The sequence below is a fragment of the Desmodus rotundus genome, chromosome 3 (genome assembly GCF_022682495.2).
Source record: "Desmodus rotundus isolate HL8 chromosome 3, HLdesRot8A.1, whole genome shotgun sequence".
Taxonomy (NCBI): Eukaryota; Metazoa; Chordata; class Mammalia; order Chiroptera; family Phyllostomidae; genus Desmodus; species Desmodus rotundus.
In genome coordinates, this window is record NC_071389.1 from 170,947,182 (window position 1) to 170,970,632 (window position 23,451).

The following is a 23,451-nucleotide window of genomic DNA, read 5'->3' on the forward strand; positions in this document are numbered from 1 at the left end:
ATATTAGATAATGAAATATGGTTTTATGTATTTTAAAATAGGGCTTAAGTCAATAAGGCCAACTGTACAAAAAATGGCTAAAGACCTAACAAAAGGTTACAAATAGTACTACCAATAATAAATATTAAAAATAAAATAGTAATAGTATGAACAAGTGGTACATTATTTTATGGTAATTCTGCTAAATAATTCTAATGTGAAGGATATTTTTTCTGAATTTCAGTTTTGTTATATAGAATGACAATGTAAAAATATTGATTGTAAGCTAAATCTATAAAGTACTGTAGTTCAAAATTAAGTATGCTTTTGAATGCTGCTACTCCATTTAGGAACAATCTAGAATGTGTCTCTGTGTGTGTGTAAATAAATTAGCATATACTTATTTACATGCAAATACATGAAAAAGCAAATATATGGCATTTACTAGCAGGTGATCCTGGTTATATTCCAGAACCTGGTATATTTTGCATTTTCCCCATATTTGAACATTTTTATATACATTAAATCATTATTTATCAATTCAAAAATATTTGTGGTAAATGTACAAATAGGACTAAACTTAATTACTACTATCTCATTAAAATGATGATCTGTTACTCACTGATCAGTCAAAACTACATTCTTTGTATGTTATACTCAAAGACACACTTACATTTATATTTTTTCATAGGGAATTAAAAAAAGAAATTAAGAAAAGGGAATCTAAAATCTATACTTAACCTTCAAAATTAAATTTGCAGATGTAGAATTAAAAAAACAGGAATAATTTTCTAATGCTCTAGAAATGAGAATCAAAAGGGAGAATTATATTTAGGAAATATAAAATGATTGACAGCATAGAAATATGCCCCAGTCAATTCTACATGTGATCTAAAACGGTTTGAAAACTTTATAATATAAGGGGAATCGCTGATCTTGGATCCCTTCGGAAGTGATGAAATGAACATTGGTGACTGTGAGTCTAGGAATTTGGTCAAAGGGACAAGGGCTAAAGGTCTGGACATGTGTTGTGATCAGCCTAGGAGGATGCCACTAGAGAGGGAGCTTGCCTAAACCCCGGACTGAGGGTTTTACCTGTGATAGCTAGCTCTGGGTTGTTTGGGTAGATCTGGGTTCTGACTGGAGATATTGTCCTCAGTGGACCCACCTGAAAGGCTGCACAGAGAACGTGACAATTCCTCCTTCAACCGGGAGCTCTCTGAAAAGCACATGAGATTTCATTCTGCTGGTTCAGTCCTATGAGAAGCTACCCAAGTCTGAAATCTTCCAGCCTCAAACCTCTGCGATTCTAAAGCGCACCACTCCTACAGTTCACTGGAAGAGTGATTCAAGCGGTTTCAGAGGATTGGAAGAACAATGCTCCGAGGCCGATCCCTGTCGGTGACATCCCTCAGTGGGCTTCCCCGGTGGGAAGTTGAAGAACTTCCCGTGGAGGATTTACTGCTCTTTGAAGTTGCTTGGGAAGTGACCAATAAAGGTTTGTACTGGCCCTGAAGGTGGATATTTGACAGCTGAACAATGTAGACTAGAAGAATGAATTAATGAAATGAACTGCCTGTGAGTAGGGAGTATTTAAACTGAACATAAGTTTACATTTAACTGTGTCTATTTCAACAGGCAATAAAAACTTAGACTTGTGTTTATGTGCTGAAGGGAGAGAAACATGGAAGTATTCATCTTTGCCAGTGAAAGCGCATTTAAATTAAAATTTGAAACCCATGTTATGGCAAAATAGAAATAAAAAGTTATTTACTTTTTAGGTTTTATGATTTTTTTCCAGCAGAAAACAAAATTTTGTACTTTATTTTAGGATGAACTGCACCTGGTCAGGACCAAGGAGAAACTTTAACTGCCTAGATTGATAGCAGTTATGTGAAATATTTCATAATGTTCCTAATAATTCAAGATCAGCTTGGGATTAAAGTTTTAACTTAGAAGCAGCTCAGAAAGCATAATACTGAGCTCCTATTTAAGAATAAAATTAATTTTTCAATAATACATGCATAGAAATTATAGACTAAGAAAAGAAATCAAGAAAATTAAAACTAAGAAAAATTAAGATATTTAAATTAAGAAAATTAAAATGTCCTAATAAGGTATAATCTCATTTGTGCTGGATTAGAGAGGGCAAAATGAAGTATTAAACCTAAATGATTTTAATAAGAATGGTATGTGTGAAACTGTGAAAAGGGAATTTCTTATGGATTGATATTCTCTAGTTTAAAAGTGTGAAGACTATTGAGGGAATATTAGTAAGAAAAAGTAAGTTTTGAAGGTTGAATTCTTCAGGGTTGTGAAAAACCAAGCAAAGTGATTGATGGGTGAAAGGAAGTGGTAACGTGGAATTTAAAGACTCTGGAATGAAAATGTGAATATGATACATTACTCCCTTTTGGCTAATTGGAGCCAGCATAACCACGAAAGTGGAGTAATTATATTTGACATCTGTTCAGACATTCACTTTATGCTAATTGTTCAAAGTTCTCATGCATATGCTTTCATAAAATTCATAAAATCAAAATTAAAAGTCAATTCTGCCTATGTAGAAATGCACCGAATGAATGTAAGAGAACAAAGTGAGAAGTGAAGTATTTTATAAATATCTGTTTTTAAATGTTCTTTTATCCAGTCTCAGTGTTTTTAAATATGCCCCATGTTCCTGGGAACAGAGCCATCTCTGTTACACATAAATCTCAGACCGTGCCTTTAAATAAATGTTTGCTCTGCAGAGTAGGCAGGCACTCGAAAATAGTTTCTTGGTGGTAAAAACTGAAGGGATTTGTTAGCACCAGGACACAGTTCGGAGGATGCCTGCATGAGTTCTAGCACCCGAGCAGAGAGCCGTTTCTCCTTCCCTCTGTTCTCTCCATCTAGCAAACCTTAAGGGACATAGTCTCCCGGGGCTGGGCACACTCTGGTGCAAACTGTTATCCATGGATCTTTATCCTGATGACATGCGTGCTGATGCCGAGGCCTAGAATGGTACCTGGCACGTAGAAATTGCTCAGAGGGATTTTTCCTTTTAAGTGAAGAAATAAATACATTTATTTTCAACCTTACACTGCCTTTCATTTCCCATGCAAGAGAAAGGGAGTTTTGTTGTCTCAAGAAGTGACCCACCCTGTGATTTATCCAAGTTGATATCATCTCCAACATATCTTTATTTTAATATCTATTACAGTTTGATTTTTTAGAAGTGATTACATGAATGGACAATTATTGTGTTCACCTCTCACAATGCGTTGACACCGTAGTTTCCTTTTAAATTTTACTTTGAAGTTTTATTTCCCTCTGGTTCATAGCCATGATATGAGGCAGGTTAGAGATCATGGACCGAACTCCTCTGTTTCATTGATGAAACAGACATCTACAGGCATTAATGACCAAGTAAATTACAGGGTTGGAACTGGCAGTTATGGCTCCTGTGAGTCCACTTCTCTTTTTAATTATCACACAAGAATAAAAATTAAAACACCTACTGCCTAAGCAGATTTTCTATAGATGAAAGAACACAGGGCTTGTAGTCAAAGATCATAGATTTCTGAGACTTTGTAAAAACGCCCTTAAACTAACTGAATATCAGTTTCTTCATGAATGAATAAATGTAATATGCTTCAGCCATCTTATAATGGTTTGTGGTGGCAAACAGGAAATGTATTTATATCCAAGAAAACAAAAGATTTCTTAGAGGAAAAAAAATCCTTAACGCCAAAATGTTGTCAACAATGTAAATGTGTAAAATATAACAAATGAGAGAGAGTCATAGTTAAATTATTGGATGCTAATTTTCAGACCTCAAGATAACCTTTTTTACTTGTTCATATTACCCTTGAGTTTATTGCATTTATTCATTCTTCCATTTGTTATTATAATAATCCACTTATTGTTCAATAGAGATCCATCAAGTGTCTATTAGATGTCAGGCAGTGGGAGATGAGGGGCATAGAGTTTAACAATACAGAATTGATCCCTAGTCTTCCAAAATTTACAGACTTGCAGGAAGACAGGCAGTGAACATGCACTTATAGTCAAGTGTTGTGAGTGCAAGAGAAAGTACAAGATGCTCAGACTCCCTAATGTGTGCATGTATCTGCAGGGCCCGGGCTATAACTAGATGGGGGCTGGAAACAAACCTCTTACTACAATCCTTTCTCCTACCTAGACTTGCCCAAATCATCGTAGACTATGGATCAATCATCATATTCAAGATATTTAGAATCATTAAAAAGAATTTAATGGACCTTGTCACAAATAATGAATGCTAATGTAAAATTTATTCATAAAATGAATATGTTGGATCATTCATTATCAGACTGGCTTTGACTTTGAGTGATTCCATGAGTCAGTTTTTAAACACAAAAGCAGAAAGTGGACAAAAAGATATGGAACAGGGTTGTTACAATCACGGGTGACACAGTAGTTTGGGGTTGAGGTTCCCTGGCCTGGTGTGGATGGGCAGTGGGCTGTCAGTGGCATCTCAAACTATACCGCACGAAACCCACAATCTATGGAAAAACCACGCTTGGTGCACATACAGATTTAAGAGGAGCCCTGCTCCCCCCACTTCCTCTTTACCCAGATTGCCATGTTGGCACTCCTCCCGTGTAGCACAAGGGGTCGACACTGTGGTATAATCAAGGTGGGGTGTGAGCATGGCCTGGCTCTAAGCACTCCCCTCCTGCTGCCTGAGGCTGCAGCTGCTTTGATTTGAACCACAGGCCCAGGAAAGCGCTGGGGGTACAAATATTTGTTCACTGTCATCAGTAGACACATTTACTTTCTCTTTTTACCAGCCCTGCTGTTTCAAAGAATGACGTTCTAATTGTACAATGACTACCCTGCTTCTGCAACTGTGCCTTGAGACAGAAGGGTCAGAGGATTAGCCATTCATGTTGAAGCCATATGACTTCCAAATTCTGTAACTTTCCAACATTTAAAAATAGTGAAGATACTCCTAATTTATGTGCATATGTACAATGCCTCCTCTCTTGGCTGCTATCCATATTCCATACTGCTTTGGAATCCTGGTTTTAGCAACATCATCAGTGTGTCTAGCTGAGAACTTGGGGTTGTAGCTACCTCCATGACATATTTGCCATGGGGGCTCGTTTCCCATTTCATATGAAAGGCTTTATACTTTGCCCTCATACTAAAGATAGCTCCCATGTTGTTTCGGGAAAAAATATATAGATCAATAAAATCCAAAGTACATGTTTGAAAGTGAAGAGTTTGGTAAAACAATAATTTATTAAAAATATGTGTTGGTGAACCTCTGGTTTAAAGCTCAAATTAGAACATAGGAATGACCTTATATCTATGCTGTCACACTCACCTCCAATTAGCACACCAAGAGAGGAATTTCTGGTAAACAGTAAGAATCAATGCAAACTAGTTGTCATGTAGATACGGGAAGGACAGAGAGAGGCTAAATTGGAGCTTGGGCATATGAAATGCAGTACGAGCTCCCCTCCACAGAGGAGATGTCTGGAGGGAGAGACTTATTTACAATCAGGCCTCAACCAATATGGGATAGACTTTTATTTTTACATTTTACATTTTCATTCCTGATAGACTGAAAGGACATAGCCATAGTATTTATGAACACTGTAAGGCTATTTGGGGACTACCTATATCAATACTGAAGTCCTCAAATAGGAAAAGGAGGTAGCAGATTAATTGACTATGTTTATCTTTACATTTCAATTCCCAAAACTAACCATATTTTTTCAAATAAAACATTTCTCTTCTCCCTTATGTCCTTTAGCAAATAAAAATGTGTTTTCATTCACTCAAGTGTATTTGAATTTGAAACACATAATCTAATGAACAAGGATGTTCTAAGATCTCTGGGCATGATACATAGTTGCAAATAAAAGAGATTTCAAGAACAAATGTGAATAAGGCAGTTGACACACGTGTGCCATCAGAACCTGATAACATATTCTCCCTGATAAGATGAAGATGAAGGAAACAAGTCAGCAGAAGGGGAAAATTATTTGAAAAAAACATATATACTCATATATATATTTAAATTTGTACTAAAGTATGACACACCCTAAAGAAAAGTTCTTTTTAGTTGCTTTTGCAAACTATTTCTTTAAATTTGTTTTTCCTCAAGAAATAGTTTTTATGCTTTATAAAGTTTTCTGGAATCGGGGGAAATATTTAGGTGTACTTAATGTTGGCATCAATTCATGTAGACTCAGGTTCATTGCTGAATGGACAGGTACATCATGTCTGTCCTGCTCCAGTCTAGGTGCCTGCAAGAGGTGCTGCTCCTCCTCCTGCATTCGTGCTGCCCTCACCACCTGCCATCTGAGCTGCAATGGAGCCCTCATTATCAGACTGCTCAGTCAAAAAGCCTTTTCTTAAAGATGAAGTCTTTAAGGACAATAAGTTTATGTGGCTCATATAAAAATTGTTTGCATATAATATTTACATTTTGGGAGTTACATTAGCTCTTCTGTTTTATAAATTAATGAATCCTGTTAGCATGATATAGTAGTATCAACATTTTGTCTTATTTCTCAATAGACGATTTACCAAAAAGTATATTTTGAGTGGCTCAGGCTTAAAGAAAAATTCACAGGTAGTCATTCTATCTTTTGACCATAGATTGTGACTGCCAATCAGATTTATTAAACTCCAAGCTACTGGAATAGGAAATTTAAGAACTAGAGTAACTATCAAACCCAATATCCTGATGAATTAAAATACCTTCTGGAAAACTGTAGTAAAAAATAAGGTTTTTTTCTCAATTAAAAAAAAAATTGCTCTTGGAAATGGAGTTGAAGATTGGTGCCGGTATCCATATTAGCTTTGGGATTTCACACAGAATTTCTTGAGTCATACCCTTGCCTATATAGCTCACAGCACGAAGTATTGCTCAAGGAATTGATTCAGACTGTTTTCATTTTCTCTTATGAGATGATTGTTTAGAGCCAGCACAAGAAATAGCCTAAGTTTGCTGAAAATCTTCTTCTTCTTGGCCCTCTCTCTTCCTCCTACCTGGGTACTGAACCTCAATACTAGATGCCCATTACTCTTCATTTGCCCACTGTTGATCCTAATCATGGCCTTGGCTCTAGCCCTTCTTTCTGCCTAAAATATTCTTCCACATGGTATCTACCTGCCGTATTTCTTCACCCCGTTTAGTACTTACTCAAAGATTACCTTTTTAATGAGGCTTAGTTTTGAATACTGTTGCTGCTAGCTCCCCTTTTCCCTGAGCTAAATACTATTTTACTTCCATTGGACAGATGAGCTACTTGAGCCTTAGGTTAAGTGAGTTCAATTTAATTTGGTCATAATTTTTCTATATTATAATATCCTCCAGGACAATTTTCTATACGTGGACAAGGATATCTATATTTTCCAATAGTATATATATTATCGGTTTTGTGTTTTAATAGTGGCGGCCACAATACCAGAGGGGAAAATGTGATATGCCATGTGAAAATCTGTATTTGTCTCGCTGCATTTGACATCAGAGCTGGGCCGAGCGTTACCCCTCAAAATCCATTAGCTCTTTCATCTTGGCAGAAGCTACCTTACCTTGGTACCTGAGAAGGAAAGTGGCTGTTTAGCTTGGGGGACTTGCTCATAATTTCAGCAGTGACCGTTGTATATACTTTAGCCCCTTCTTGGACCGCTGTAGGAGAAGGGGTGCACGGCGACTACTGCAGCTGAGGGCATATGATGTGACAATGGCTGTTTGCTCCAACTTCGACACTTACATGTGGATAGAGCATTAAACCAAGTCTGCTTCACTCCAGTGGTCCCTTCAGAGTCCTTTGAAATGTTGGTACTGCTCTGCTGTTGCCAACCTGCTACTCTCTGACTGCACCCAGTGGGGGCTTTAAAATATGCATGAAATAAATTGAGTTAACTGCTTGTTAGTGTCCTTTAAAAACTTTCCCTTAGGAAGTTAAATAAACCTTCATGCTTGATAGATCCTGCATACTTACTCAAAAATGGGAACTCACTTCCATGCCTTTATTCACTTAAAATGAATTATTAACCTGAATGATAATGAAACATTTCTTTTTAACAGTTGGTGGCATCTATACTGTGATTCAGACAAAGGCCAGAGTAACAGCAGATGAATGGGGAGACAATTATTTCCTGATTGGTCCCTATTTTGAGCAAAACATGAAGACTCAGGTGGAACAGTGTGAGCCTGCAAATGAGGCTGTCAGAAGAGCAGTGGATACAATGAACAAGCACGGCTGCCAGGTAAAGGCACCTGACCGACACTTCACTTGACAGGTCTTAGCAAACTGTGATGGGAAATCAGACCATTTTCATTAACTCACAAGAGAAGACCATTCGTCTACTAAGGGGAAAGGAGCGGGTTTGTGAGAAAGATGATGAGCTGGATTTTAAATAAGTACATTTTTGAGGCACCTTGTGAAGACCCTAGGAAAATACCTAGTAGTGTAATAGGTTTGGAGCTCAGTAGAAGGTGAAGGGTAGATATATTTCTAGGGAAGTCATTTGTATCTAAATTGTGGTTGATACAATTGGTGTTGATAACATTATTCAGTGGAAGTTTACAGACTAAGAGCAAAAGTTTTGAGCCAAACCTAGGGATGTCAATGTTAGAACATCTACACTAATAGAAGTCGGAGACAGCAGAAGTGGAAGCACAGATAGTGATGTAGAACTAATCCTCAAAACCTATGATAATGTTACCTTATACAGCATAAGGACTTTGCGATGTGATTATGTTAAGGGTCTTGAGATGAAGAAATTGCCCTGGATTATCTGGGTGGGCCCAGTGTAATCACAAGTGTCCTTATAAGAGGAAGCAGTAGAATCAGAATTGAAGGGGAGATGTGACAATGGACACAGAAGTTGGCACAACGAGCTTTGAAGGTGGAGGAAGAGGCCATGAGCCAAGGAATGCAAGTGGTCTCTAGAAGCTGAAAAAGACCAGAGAGTAGGTTCTCTTTTAGAGACTACAGATGGAATGAAAGTCTGGTAACATGTTAATTTTAACCCACAAAACCAATTTCATACTACAACCCCCAAACCTGTAAGATAGTTAATTTATGTTGTTTTAAGCCACTAGGTTTCTTTTTCTTTTCTTTTTTTTTTTAAGATTTTATCTATTTATTTTTTAGAGAGAGGATGGGAAGGAGAAAGAGAGGAAAAGAAACATCAATGTGTGATTGCCTCTTGCGCGCCCCCTACTGGGGACCTGGCCTGCAACCAGTCATGTGCCCTGACTGGGAATCGAACCAACAACCCTTTGGCCCACACACAGTCCCGCACTAAATCCACTGAGCTACACCAACCAGGGCTTAAGCCACTAGGTTTCTGATGATTTTTGCCATCACAACAGAAATAGTGATGTCAAGACAAGGGAAAAGTGAGTTTCAAGTATGAGAAAGGAACTAAATTAGCCAAGGATTGAACAAGGGACATTTGGTTTAGAAACATTAAGGTCATTAATGGTAAACTTGTTAAATATAGCTTCAAAGGAAGGAGAGGTTATATCAGATTGCAGTGGGTTAAGGAATGAATGAATAGTGAATAAAGTGTATAAAAATTGTGGTTATGAGTTTTTCTATGAAAAGGAAAGATAGATTAAGTAGTTTCAGAGTGATGGTTTTGAGAATTAGTGTTTTATTAAATGTGAGACCTGAGAATATTTATATGCCAAAAAGTAGTATCAGGTAGACAGGGAGAAGGTGAAAGTTCAGAAGAAATGGATGATTGAAGAAAGTGAGGTCATTGAGAATGGCAGTGGGAACAAGATCCACAGCACTCGTGAGAGGATCACTCCTCCCCACTTGCACTTAAACAGGGAGCGCAGGGTGAATGCAAATAGAGGTACGTTAATGCAGAATTCAGTATGGTCTCATTCAGTGTTTTTGGATGATCTTACTGAAGCAGGAGTTAAAGGTCATCTTAGGAGAGTTAGAAGGCAAGTGTTAAAATAAGAGAATTTTGGAGGAAGAAGTTCTAAAAAGCATTCAATCGATAGATAAAGGGATTCCTGGACCCTTTTGATGTATTGTCATGACTTTTTAGTGTCACAATATACACAACCGTGACTTTCTGCAGCAGCAATCGGAAGCCTGAGTGGAAGTGCACAAAGTTGCACAGATGGAGAGTCAGTGTTGTCGAACTTCAGTGTCTGTGCAATGGGGCAACTTGGCAGTCTTGGAGGTCATTGTGCAATTGACCGAATTAGCGGTTGAATTGATGGCAAGAACGTAATAGGATTAGACTTTGAGCTGCTATGCTAGATTAACAAGATAATGTATTTTAGAAAATATACTTAAGATTTCTGGCAGCCACCATATTGGGAAACACTTTTAGTAACATTTTTTTAATAGGAGGAATAAGAGAAATCATACACATTTGTCAACAGAAAAAAACTTTTTCTAGCAGGAAATATTTGAAGCCCTGTTGCATAAAGGAAAATAAGTGACACGGTAGAAATTATATCCAGTTACAAGTTGTTAAAGATACAGAACAGTTCATCTTATGACTCCATCATTAAAACATATACTGTGATATAAAATCATAAAACTATAAGCTCAGGGTCATAGGCTCAATGACATAATCTAGATACTTAGTTTTTAAATGACCACATTTAATAAAAGCAAAAACTTGGAGATTTTAGATGAGTGGATGCAAGCCCACTCCATCTTCAGGCTCCAATACCAGATGCTTTGTGGTATCACTGTGGTTTTCTGTATAGCATATGTAGTTCACTGTTGCGTTCTAAATACAGCTTACATCCTATGAGCACAAATACATTTCCTCACTTCCATTGCCTAGCATGACCACGTGGCTCTGTGTTCTTTATACGACAGGTACATTTTGGAAGATGGCTGATAGAAGGAAGTCCTTACGTGGTGCTCTTTGACATAGGGTATTCGGCTTGGAATTTGGACAGGTGGAAGGGTGACCTCTGGGAAGCATGCAGTGTCGGCATCCCTCATCATGACCGAGAAGCCAACGATATGTTGATATTTGGATCTTTAACTGCCTGGTTCTTAAAAGAGGTACAGTTTACTGTGTAGTCAGACAACAGAGGAGCAGCACAATTGAATTCTGGATGCAGCATTGCCAGGCAATGATCGCATGATCTTTAGAGTAAGTGAGTTTTGAGATGATGCCATTGCTGATTGGCATCAGTCCTAGTGCATTCCTGAGATAATGTTCAGTGTTCCTCAAACTAAAAACCAGACTTTGGAAAGAGTAATAATAATGCTTATTAATGTTTACATCATGTCAGGTTTAGCATGAATGATTATATAAAAATCCACTTATGTTGCCTGCTACATAAATGATACTCAATATATATGCAAGGAAAAATAGCATGCCTTATGCACTATGTATGTGAATTCTAGAATCAAGGGAATAGAAAATACCTTGAAATATTTGGCTTCTTTATGTATGAGTACTTGTGTAACTGCAGGGACTTTTAGATGTTTTCCTCACGAGCTCGGGGCTGGAGTGATTCCGGCAGGTGCTAAGGAATCTCTAGCAGTGAAATATCCCATAGGTGAGATGTTTTTTAAAAGAATATTAAAAACTAGTCTTCTTTAAGTGAGCCACGCTTGCACTCTACTAAGTCCTCAAAGCATGGCAGTAAGAGTCCTTTGTCTTCTATGTAGTACAAGATGATGATGCCTAACCTAAAATTAGATGGTAAAGATAGAGCACCCCTAGCAAAGTGGGGGTGTGGTCTAAGCACAAGTCCCAGAACAACTGTATGCTGGGAGTGTGCTCCCTCTAGCCAGTCTTTATTACTGATGCAGTCATATTCCAATAGCCAATAACAGGGTGCCTTGAAGCAGAGGAGAGGATGCAGAAACTGGCCTATTGCTCTGTGTGGATGACAGGATAGGAGAAGAAGGGTGAGGGTACTGGTGGGTCTGGTGTAATGGCCAGTGTGAACTCTTGTTCCAGCATCTATTAGTGTCACCAACTCCTGGAAGCATGCAGTTCTGCAAACTGCCTCCCTGAGCCACTGCCAGCCATGTGGAGCTGAAGCCAGCCTTCAAGGGTACATGTGAGCATCTGCCAGCACCCCTTCTGTGAAAGGGAATAGAGCAGAGAGAAGCAGGAAAGTGAGCCCCAACTTCCTTTAAAGTAAAGCAGTACCAGAAGTACCTATTGTCTTTGGTTTAAAAGGTAAACAAAGACACTGAAAAATCCTCACAGGTCTTCTGGAGCCAGTGCTGCTTCTGCTGCCACCTGTTTCCGCAGCACTGTTGGCCCGTGCAACTGTTCATAGCTGTGAAGAACTTGCTGAAGAGCAGATGCTTTAGAACACAGAGGAGTTAGCCTAAGTCAGTGCTTGTCAGAGTACTTCCCAGACCATCAGTAGCAGCATCACTTGTAAACTTGTAAGAAATGCAAATTCTTGCCTCCCTGCCCAGAACCATTGAATTAAATTACCTGGGAATGGAACCCAGACGTCAATGCTTGACAAGCCTTCCAGGTGACCTGCTGTATGCTAAGTGAGGACAGCTCACACTTGTGAACATGTTCCTGAATCCTATAAAACACATGTGCTAAATCTGCATGTTTCATATTTAGATCCCTTTAAATTGTGCTAAAATTTACAGGCATGATAACTTTTTTTCTGCTGTGGGCCATGGGCAAGATCAAGCTTCACCAACTTTTCTACATGCTGCTTTTCTGATGTAGGTGACAGACCATGCAGAAAGCAAACAGGTCATTGCCCATTTCCACGAATGGCAGGCCGGAACTGGACTGATCCTTTCTCGAGCCCGGAAACTTCCTATTGCTACAATTTTTACCACTCATGCCACACTGCTTGGGCGGTATCTCTGTGCAGCAAACATTGATTTTTACAACCATCTTGATAAGGTAAATGGTCCTACCACCTTCTCTCTCGACACTGTTTCCCCGACCATTGAAGCTGAAGGATGAGAAGTATTGATCTTGACATTTCATCTGCCAGCCACATGGCAGAAATGCCCTTTTAACTAATCAATATTCATGACAAAGCTGCCCCCGGGTGACAGGGAGCTCATAGAGTTTAACTTTGTTCAGAGTGCAGTGGAGTGTAGCAGTGAGAGTCTGTGTGTGTTCACTTTGGGGCAATAGATCCAAGATCCAACACAGCCCAGGGTGGGGCGGGGGTGTGACACAAGGTGGGGTTCCTGTGTACCCCGGAGCATGGAGCTGTGAGGATCCTGAATCCACACACAGCTCTGCGTGGTGACTAGAGGACTGTGATCCTAGACATGCAGCTTGCGCTCTGAGCCTTACTTCCTCTGTCCCAGTGAGTGAATGGTCAGTTTCTCCCGTAACCCTGCCATGTGTAGGTGGGGTTTTGTCGGGGTCAAATAAGACAGAAGTTATTCAAAAGAAGGATGTGTGTCCTTGACAACCAAACAATTGTGTCCGCTTATTGGGAAGACCACCCAATTCTATGACCCAAAGTCATTCAGCTTTGACTTCTTTCTTTTATTTTCCATCAGTTAAATCAGATTAAAGTATGGCTTTTATATCATATGTCAATAATATCAACAAAGCATGCGCATACCGTAAAGTCAGGCATTTTGCAGATTTGGCATCTCCTTTGCCAATCAAATCAATTTACCATTTTAGGTTTCTATTTTACTATCAGGAACATTAGGAAGTTGGAACATTGATTTCTAAAGACTTCCCAGTTTAAAAAAGTGCTAGGATTCTATGAACCAGAATGTGTGGTTTGTGCGTGTGTAACACATAAATTATACTTAGATAACGGTTGTAAAAGTTATCCTACTACCTCGAAGACACTTTGACACTGAATGCAGGAGAGATTTTCCTGACACACTAAATCTGCAAGGCAATGAAGGGTCCTGATAAGAGCTGACGTATGAAAAGGTCAGCTACCCTAAAGGTACATTGTAAACATAAGATGTACATTTAAAATAAAGTCACCAAGGGATTCAGAAAGGCAGGAGATCAGGGAGATTTCCCAATGGCATGTGATATAGCAGTAGACTAATAAGGGCAAACCAGTGATCTGTGATAAGCTCAAAAATCATGTTTCCTGGAGAAGAGCAGACTTTGATTTTTGTGAAATAACAAATATTAGAGGCAATATCAAATATTTTACTGTAGAATACTTAGACCATTATATAATAATTAATAAAAACAATGAATAATATACATCAGCTGTTATTAGTTTTTCATGAATAAATGCATGGTAGTAAGTAGTTATTCTATATTACAACTTTATCTTCTTGATAAAGGTCAGTTTTTATATCATACAGTAATCAAATCGGATTATATATCTCCCCAGCTTAAAGCCCCTCACTGGTTGAAATATATAAGCATAGTCAGATCCCAGCCCATTGTTCTAATAAAATATCCTGCCCAGCAGAGTGACTAGTAAATAACAAGTAGTCAAGAACTAGATTTTGAGTTAAACTCATAACCATTTCTTACAGAGAAACACCCTATAATTATTTTCCATAGCAGACCCTTTCCCCAGGCTCACATTGGGTTTAGAATTTGGGTAATACATAAAAACATCAAATTATACACACGAAAAGCTTTTAAAAGTTCGACCTAAGAAATGAGTCATCATTTGGTCTTTGATACGACACCCAAGATCTGTCTCAGTAAGTTCTGGCTCAGGCGAGGAAACGTGACGTAGGGGTGGGGAAATGAGAATAAAAATAACAGTATTTAACTTCTATAAAATCAGAAAGGTGGAACTATTTTACTCAAAGAATAATTGCTAACTAAAAACATTTTTGTTGTTAACCAGTTCACAAAGACCTTGAGATTGGTTTAAGTTTTTAGTTAAATTTATTAGCTAAAATAGGATTTTAACCATTTTTAGCCACCATGTGAATTTCTGAGATTCTCCAAGATGTTTCCAATTTTTTTCTTGTTAGATAACTGATGCTTTTTCAACAAGTTTTGTTAGGTTTTTGGCCTTTCTTTTCTTAATAGCAACAGAATTCCCCTGATGGAAATGTGAGGACGATGCTGTTTGGGATTAGAAGACGGTGCAGGCAGCCATAGACACCTGTTTGGTGCATCTTAACTCTTTCCTCTGACCAGGCTTTGAACTAGTCAGCTTCAACTACAGAGTTACCTTCTGCTGTCGCTGGACTGTTTTTTAGTGGCTAATATACACTTTACTTCATTCTTTGTTCTTTTTTACACATTATCCAGAATTCAACAACAACAAAAAGCTGTGAAATGCAGAAAAACCCTGGGCAGCTCAGCTGTCAAAAGAACCAGGCCCAATACGTTTTAGATGTTGAAATCGTCAGACAGAGATTTAATGTACTATCATGAATATGGGGAAAAGCAGACAACACATGTAAATAGTTAGGGCTGCTGTGAAGCCACAGGTGTGGCCAGGCGTACCACAGGCCTGAAAGATAAGGGGCCCTGTGAGACCGGGGGTGGCAGAAGCGTGCACAAGCGACTGTCCTCACCAAGACCTGCATCTTTGCGTACTTGGTTTACTCACTCAGAAACCTGTCTTCCCATCTCTACGTGTCTAAATATTAAATGCTACTCCATGTATGAAATCATATGATTCTCAATAGTAGCAATAAATAATAGCATAGCTAAAGTTTCAGAGCACTTTCTATGTGCCAGGCACTTTTGTAAATATCTGACAAGCGTTCCCTCATTTTCTCTTGGCAAAATGCTCAGTGAGATAAAAAAGATTTCGCACTTGTATCCAGCGTTATTTTTCTTAAACATAGGCTGTGTCTTCACCACATCACTACACAAGCCCATTCAGTCTTTCCACTGTATACAGGACAAAGGCCAAATTCCTAGCCTTGTCTTCAGGGAATTCTGGGATCTGACCCTATTATATCCCACCAGGATATTGACTTCCTATGTCTCTTATATTCTATACCCAAAGCTGCGCCCTCACATCAGGCATTTTGGTATTTTCTGCACTTGCCATAAGATTTTATATATATTATTGGGTTGATCAAAAAGTCTGGAGTTTTTTTTCACAAAATAAAAGATACATTTTTTCATTTTCATGAATAACTTTATTGATTTGGATATTTTAAGTACATCAGCTATCTCCCATGTCTACAATCTATAATCAATTGGTATAACATTGATTGTTCTCAGTGTCTTGATTTGATTGCTAACAACTTCAACCAACCATGGAGCATCATCCAGCGAGAAATCTCCAGCATGAAAATTCGCAAACCACTTTAGACATGTTCAATCAGTCACAGCACCTTCTCTATACATTGCACAATTTCTGCGTTTCAGTTGCGTTTTTACCTTTCTTGAAATAATAAAGCATAATATGCCAAAAATATTGCTTATTTTCTTGCATCTTCAATATTAAAATGGCTACACAAAAATTCACAGATTTTGATGTGTCATGTTAAATGCATGCTGACATGACAGCTGTCACTATACAACCTAACAAAGTTGTTTTGAATGAAGTTAAAGACAACTAAGAGCTACTAGAGACATCTTACAGAAAAAAACAAACGAACTTTTTACTTATAAACCCAACCCAATACTTATTCTTTAGGGCAACTAAATTTTCAGCCTAAAATAACCTTTCCTTAAACTACACTTTCATACCATTTTAGATAAAGTCCAGATACCATTTTAGTCATCAAATTAACTTGGAGATATAAAGATGAACAACTCATGGTTCTCTCATATAGTATGAGGTAATTTTCCCTGTCCTGTTCTGATTTTATACCTTATTTGGTTACTTCTTCATGTCTGCCTAATTTCTACCCATTTTCTCATTAATTTATAAGCTCTTTGAAAGTAAGAGAAACATATAAATTACTCAGTAAATAATGGTTGAGTGAGAGAGTTGGCTGAATCAAGAAGACCAGTCATGTAAAGCTTTGAAGAAAAACTTGTACTGATCGAGGGATACCTCATAGAGACCTCATTCAACCATTATCAGAGAGAGAGTTCCAAACATTGCAGTCAAGAAAGAATATTCTAAGAATTTCCTCGTTCTGATCTTTAGAGACATCTAATAAATCTTTGTTTTAGTGTTTCCCCTCTGTGATGTAGTAGTTTGGGGACTGACTTGTTGATCCAGTGAGAGTCTACTGGTATAAAAGCAGGTGAGAGCACGAGCTTGGGGTCAGACTGATTTGAATCAGTTTCGGCCTTTGCTCAGATACGTGGCAGGAATGTGGCCTTGAGAAAGTTCTTTAACCTTTAAAAGTTTCAATTCCTCCTCCATAAAATGAAGACAAAATATGTGTTGGTGGTTTATGAGGATTAAACAGGATATCCTGCCTAGCTGAGTGCCTGATACATAGTGTTGAAAAGCCTCTCACATGCAAAGTGTGTTGCCGACACAGCACCATAAACTACACAGCTCTTTCCCTTAGATGCTGCTACTTTCTTACACAGCAGTCCGAGGCATTGCATTCCATAACTAAGCCACATGGCCAAAGCCCACACCTGTTGCCAACTCTTTAGTTGTGGGGTGTGGCTTATGGTGTGTATTTATTTAAGTTGAGACACCCAGAATAATGAATGATTACACAATCTAACACACTAATTAACGTAACTGTACACTCTTGAAATTATATATCAGTAGGATTTCTAGATCCTTGGTAAAGCATTTGTTTTCTCTGTCAGGTTCCCTTTCAGTGAATTAAGGATAATAATAATTATCTTTATTTTTGCGATCAAGCTTAATTCAGCTTTATTTCATTGTTTATGGGCAAAAATATGATAAGGACCCCAGGGAAAGAAATTAGCTCAATATTGACAAAATGTGGGATAAGTAGGAGTATAACTAAAATGCCAAAAAAATTAATATTTCTTTGTGATTATAACAGAGTTGAAATACATTTACTCAGAGGGTTAAATAGCAGTTGTAAAGCAAAAATGAAGTAATGAAGTAAACAGCACCTTTTAATGCACAAGTAGCTGTGTGCTTAGTAATGGGTTTAGTAAACATTATCATTACTTTTTGTGGTCATTAAATTTTACATAGCCTTGTGGGAGGGAACACAATAGGAGAAATACATGATTTTGTATTGCTTGTATGGAAGAACCGTGTCAGCCAATGTACCTGAGCTTGTTTGTGTGCTTTGTTTTGTTGTGAGCAGTTTAACATAGACAAAGAGGCCGGGGAAAGGCAGATCTACCATCGGTACTGCATGGAGCGGGCCGCGGTCCACTGTGCCCACGTGTTCGCCACGGTTTCGGAGATAACAGCGATAGAGGCAGAACATATGCTGAAGAGAAAGCCTGGTAATTGTTAGCCCTGAGATTGTCACTGATCTTTCAGTTAAATGACAGGGGAGTATGCTAATGTTGTTTAAAACAAAGAAAAAAGCCTAAAACGGTTGAGGGGAAAAGGGGTTTTGCCTCTGAAAATGCAGATATGAGCACCTACTCCATTGGCTGTTACAAGGATTAAATGAGTTACATTGCGAAGTGTTTAGAGCAGCGCCTGGTGCACAGTAACCAATAAAACTAGCATAATCATTACTATTGCTTTTAATTATATTATGTCATTTTATACCAAGGTTATTTCAGTCAGGTATTCCTGATTTCCTACCTCAACAATTTATTGTGAAAATTTATGAAATTTGAAGTCTATGATAGTTATAAACTAGGAATGGTAATAGAAATCTAACTTTATAAATTTAAATATACTGTTTTTCTACAATGGTACCTTCTCTCAGAAGAGCATTTTCATAAAGTTCTCATTTTTGCTTTCCCAGATGTAATTACTCCAAATGGCTTGAATGTTAAGAAATTTTCAGCAGTACATGAGTTTCAAAATCTACATGCAATGTACAAGGCTAGGATACAAGATTTTGTTCGAGGTCATTTTTATGGGTATGTTGATTGTGGGGGGGGATGTAGGGGGTAGGTGGAGATGGAAGAGGGTATCAGGGGGATAAATGGTCATGGAAAAAATACAATTAATAAAAAAGAATATTCTTTAAAAAAGAAAATTAATGTGTGACCTTAGTGATCTTTAGTAAAGAGAAAACAGAATTGTTATAGTACATGTTTACCTTTCCCAGTCTCCTTTGCGCTGTAACAGAATTCATGTGCACATTTTGTTGCTTATGCTTCATTTTATTTTAAACTGCTTTATTTTGTTTTAGTCATCTGGACTTTGATCTTGAAAAGACTTTGTTCCTTTTCATTGCTGGGAGGTACGAGTTTTCAAACAAAGGAGCTGACATCTTCCTAGAGTCCTTATCCAGGCTGAATTTCCTGCTGAGGGTAAGAAAGCTCTAAGATGCTACATAATGCTTTTGTAGGAAGGCTTTCTTCTGTGGGCAGGAAAGGACTTTCTGGCTCCTTAAACAGTTTTTATGAAAATATATGATTTTGAAGATTGAAAATGACAACTGTATAAATATGGCTTTGATCTTTTTTTTTAATTTTTATTGTTATTCAATTACAGTTGTATGCCTTTTCTCCCCATCCCTCCACCCCACCCCAGGCTTTGATCTTTTAATTTACATATTGGGTTTCCTACATTGTTCACTTGTATATTTGTCTATGTCCTTAGTTATATTTTTAGGAGATCCACAAGCTTATCCCATTGTATGTGCTATGTCTTAAGGCAACATTATAATATTGCCCCCAAATGAGTTTGTAACTGCTTGGAAAATAAATATAGAGAAATCAAGCAAATGGAGAACAAAATTTTACCTTTTCAATAACTGATAAGGACTAACCATGGAATCTGAGGCTTGGACATAGGGCAACAACAGGCTTCCTGATGCTACTACTTTGGTACTGACTTAGCTGCGTCATCACAGAACATCACCGTCCTCCCCCAAGGGAAGCGGACCTTCAGAGGAACATGCACCTTGGGTTGATGGCCAAGCAGATGTCCTCTGTAGAAGGGGGCAGACACAGACAAACTCTGTTCCTCTGTACCTCAATAGCCACACCTCCCCCACTAGACTGAGAGTCTTCAACTATGAAACCAGATGACCCACCACATAGAAACAGGAAGAAAGGAGGTCCCTACTCCCAACAATGTAGAATAATTTTTTGCTCAGAAAGGCAGAACTTAAAATAGGTCTCCAACTAATTAAGGAAAAAAAAATTTTAAGCCTGTTCCTATAGTTATAGAAACAACTATAAAAATGGTACCATGTCAAGCTGTTGAGTAAAGTTATTGGCTTATATTACAATCCTATCAAATACAATGTGGAATAAATAGCAGTAAATTGCTCACAGGGGTCCAGTGTAAAATTTCAATCTTATTGCCGTACTCAGACAGTCTCAACTTTCCTGAGCTCTGTAATACTCCCCAACTAGATTTTTATTTCCTGGACACAGATTTATCCTTGCCTTAGAGCAGACATTGTGACAAGTGTGTCCTTATGCAGAACTCATAAGGCATTTACTCTTTTTCCCCTAGGTGCCCTTATGCAGAATATTCATTCTGAGATTCCTCAATACTGCTTGTGTGTTGTTCATTCTTTTTATATTGCTGAGAAGTATGACATTTTGCAGCTATACCACTTTGTTTATTTATTCACCTGTTTGTGGGTATTCGGGTTGTTTCCAGTTTTGAGTTGTTGAAAACTTAAACTGTCATTTAGATTTTAATGCAAAAATAAAATATGAAGGATTTCCTGGAAGACCTCACTCCACACAACCCGTAAGCTTGGCACAGATTCTGGAGCCCTTCAAAAAAAGACTATGTTATTTAAATCTTATTCCATGACATTTCTTAGTATATACCTATTCAACAAACTTTATAGATGGACTCACAACTACATCAAATATGTATTACATTTAGGGACATTAATCAATTTATCTATACATTTATTAAATATTCACTTTGTTTTTCGATGTGAAGAAACAGCCAAATAATATTCAGCACATCAAAGATAGGTATGTCCCTGGAGAATTGAAAAGATGGTATTCCCTTTCCACATGGTGCATTTATTCTTTAAGAGCACATTGGCTACTTCTGGAGTGCGTTTCCAGTTCTATGGCTTCTATAGTCTTTTGAATCAATTGTCAGACCCTAGAGGGCAGAGGCCACAGATTAGGTGGTAAAATGCCCCCCATTGAGGAGATAGTCATTTTCAGAAGCATTCTGTTTGAGCATTCATTCATCTGTTCATGGTTTAAGTGAGTTTAGGCTTTCATTCCCATGGCTATTTGGTATGTCATTTCCTTCCGAGAGATGCTAGGTCAATGGTATTTGTGGGAAGAGGAAAAAACTCCATGGATTTTAGAGGCAAAAAACCCCAGTGAGAATCTCACCCCTTCTAACAGTAATGTGTTAGAAGGGCTGAAACTCCTATATTGAACCTCCATGGCTCTCTTTTTACCTTGGTAAACCAAGGAGAGTGGTATCTATTGTGAATGGTTATTTCAAGGATTGGGTTAAATTATACATTTAAAGCACCCAGCACAGTACCTGCCACAATGAAAGGGCTGAGCATATGCTTGCTTCTTCACCTTAGAGATAAAAAAATAAAGTGCAGTATCAAGAGAATCAAGATATGTGACAGAACAGACATTGAAATAAAGAACAAACTGATAACCAGAGGAGAGGGGGAGGGGACAATAGGGGGGAAAGATGGGAAGGGTCATCAGGGAACGTGTATAAAGGACACATGGACAAAGCCAAAGGAGGGTAGGTTCGAGGGTGGGAGGTGGGGATGGCTGGGGCAGGGGGGAGTGGTAGTGGGAAAATGGAGACAACTGTACTTGAACAACAATAAAAAAGTTTAAAAAATAAATAAAAATAGAGAGGTTGTTTCAACTTAGAAGACTATTGCTCCAAACATTGAAGGTGTCCCCATGAGAACATCTGAATATAAGTCATTTATGCAAAACAATACTTCTCAAGGTAATGTGTAATTAACTGACCCTAAATAAATAACCTATGCAAATCAGAAAAATAAAAAATAACAAAAAAATTAAAAGACATGACAGAAAAATATAAATAATCTTTTGTATAAATCAATGTGTACAAGCTAAGGAAAAAAAATAGAATAAAACAAAACTAAATCCTCATTAAGTTTCCAATCTGAAATTTTAAAGAATGAATTTTGACCCTTTATTAGCTCAAATAAATGTGAGCTAATATTACACAAAAGATTGTAGTATCAATGTTAATTGCTTATATTTTATGTGATTAATGCCATAAAATATTTTGTTTGAATTTTAAAATTGTTAATCAACTACAATTTAAGCCCAATTTAAATTAAAATTTCTGAAAAAAACCTCAGGAATGTGGGTACAATTTCTCTGTGAATCCTAAAAGGTATTCTTTTTTCTGAAGATATTTATAAACACTTTTTTCAAAGTTGAAGGTCCATCTGTCACACATATTATTTTATCTTTGGTCATTGACTCTGTCGTGTTTTCTGCTCCCTCATTAGATGCATAAAAGTGACGTCACAGTCGTGGTGTTTTTCATCATGCCTGCCAAGACAAATAATTTCAATGTGGAAACCCTGAAAGGCCAGGCAGTGCGAAAACAGCTGTGGTAATCTCACCTCTTGTTCTTCAGCAGTGAATGTGAAGGGTTATTCTATGTGCATGATTTCTGATGTATATCCATGAACTATTTTTTCCTTAACAGTCCTATAGCATAAACACTATTGGGTTCTCTTCTCATTGGGCTACTATTCAGTTATGTAATGCCTATACAAACATGTTACTATAAAGACTTTGGGAAGAACTACCATGCATGGAAAACACCTCTGTAGAAATTTTTAAGGACGGGCTGAATTTTTTAGAAGAACTATTGTGGAAATACAAAAATATATAACAAAGTAAAGAGAGATTGGTATAATGACCTCTTACATGCTCATAGCCCGTATCCAACAATTGTCAACACATTCCCAGTCCTGTTACATTTATACCTACATCCATGCCCCCTCCTAGCCCTCTGCCTCCCCCTGAATATTATCAAGAAAAAAATGCTGAGCCCTGTGCGCTGGTCAGGGTATTCTGCTGCCTCAGCTGTAGAGGTTTTAACTCAAGCTAAACTGGTAAATAAGAAAATAATAAAAGAAGCTGTACACAAGAGACCTGTAATTTCAACAATGCACTAACAAAACAACAACATTTTCAAGACAAATAAGATTTTAAGTTGTGACACTATTTAAATGATAAATCTTTTTTTCCCATACAGGGACATCGCACATTCTGTGAAGGAAAAGTTTGGAAAGAAACTCTATGATGCCTTATTAAGGTAGGTGCTTCGAACATTTAACAAGCCAAACATTTACGGTGTCACTATGCAAACTTAACAATTTCAATGCTACAGTGTACTTTTTGTTCCAAATATAAAGAAATTAATATCCTTTGCATCATGTCAGTAGGGGTTCTTTTATCCTTCATCTTATATGCAGATAGGTTCTAATTCAATGAGAATCTCGTTAAATGTTAATATGCCAACCTGAAGCTGAGGAAGAGTTCATGAGATTTTAACCCAAAATATATATTGACTTGATATATTAAATATATTGA

The 23,451-nt window shown here is 37.7% G+C and overlaps 1 protein-coding gene across 1 annotated transcript in view; it reads left to right on the top strand.

Moving 5' to 3' along the window:
• The first annotated feature begins 1,032 nt into the window (after nt 1–1,032).
• GYS2 (glycogen synthase 2) overlaps nt 1,033–23,451 on the top strand; it is a 40,197-nt gene continuing 17,778 nt past the window's right edge. Inside the window, exons 1-9 of the mRNA XM_024575559.3 lie at nt 1,033–1,477; nt 8,054–8,235; nt 10,830–11,021; nt 12,676–12,858; nt 18,081–18,225; nt 18,702–18,819; nt 19,095–19,215; nt 22,356–22,462; nt 23,114–23,173. Of these exons, the coding sequence (XP_024431327.1) occupies nt 1,357–1,477; nt 8,054–8,235; nt 10,830–11,021; nt 12,676–12,858; nt 18,081–18,225; nt 18,702–18,819; nt 19,095–19,215; nt 22,356–22,462; nt 23,114–23,173 (1,229 nt within the window). The 5' untranslated portion in view covers nt 1,033–1,356. The remainder of the gene's footprint in view (nt 1,478–8,053; nt 8,236–10,829; nt 11,022–12,675; nt 12,859–18,080; nt 18,226–18,701; nt 18,820–19,094; nt 19,216–22,355; nt 22,463–23,113; nt 23,174–23,451) is intronic.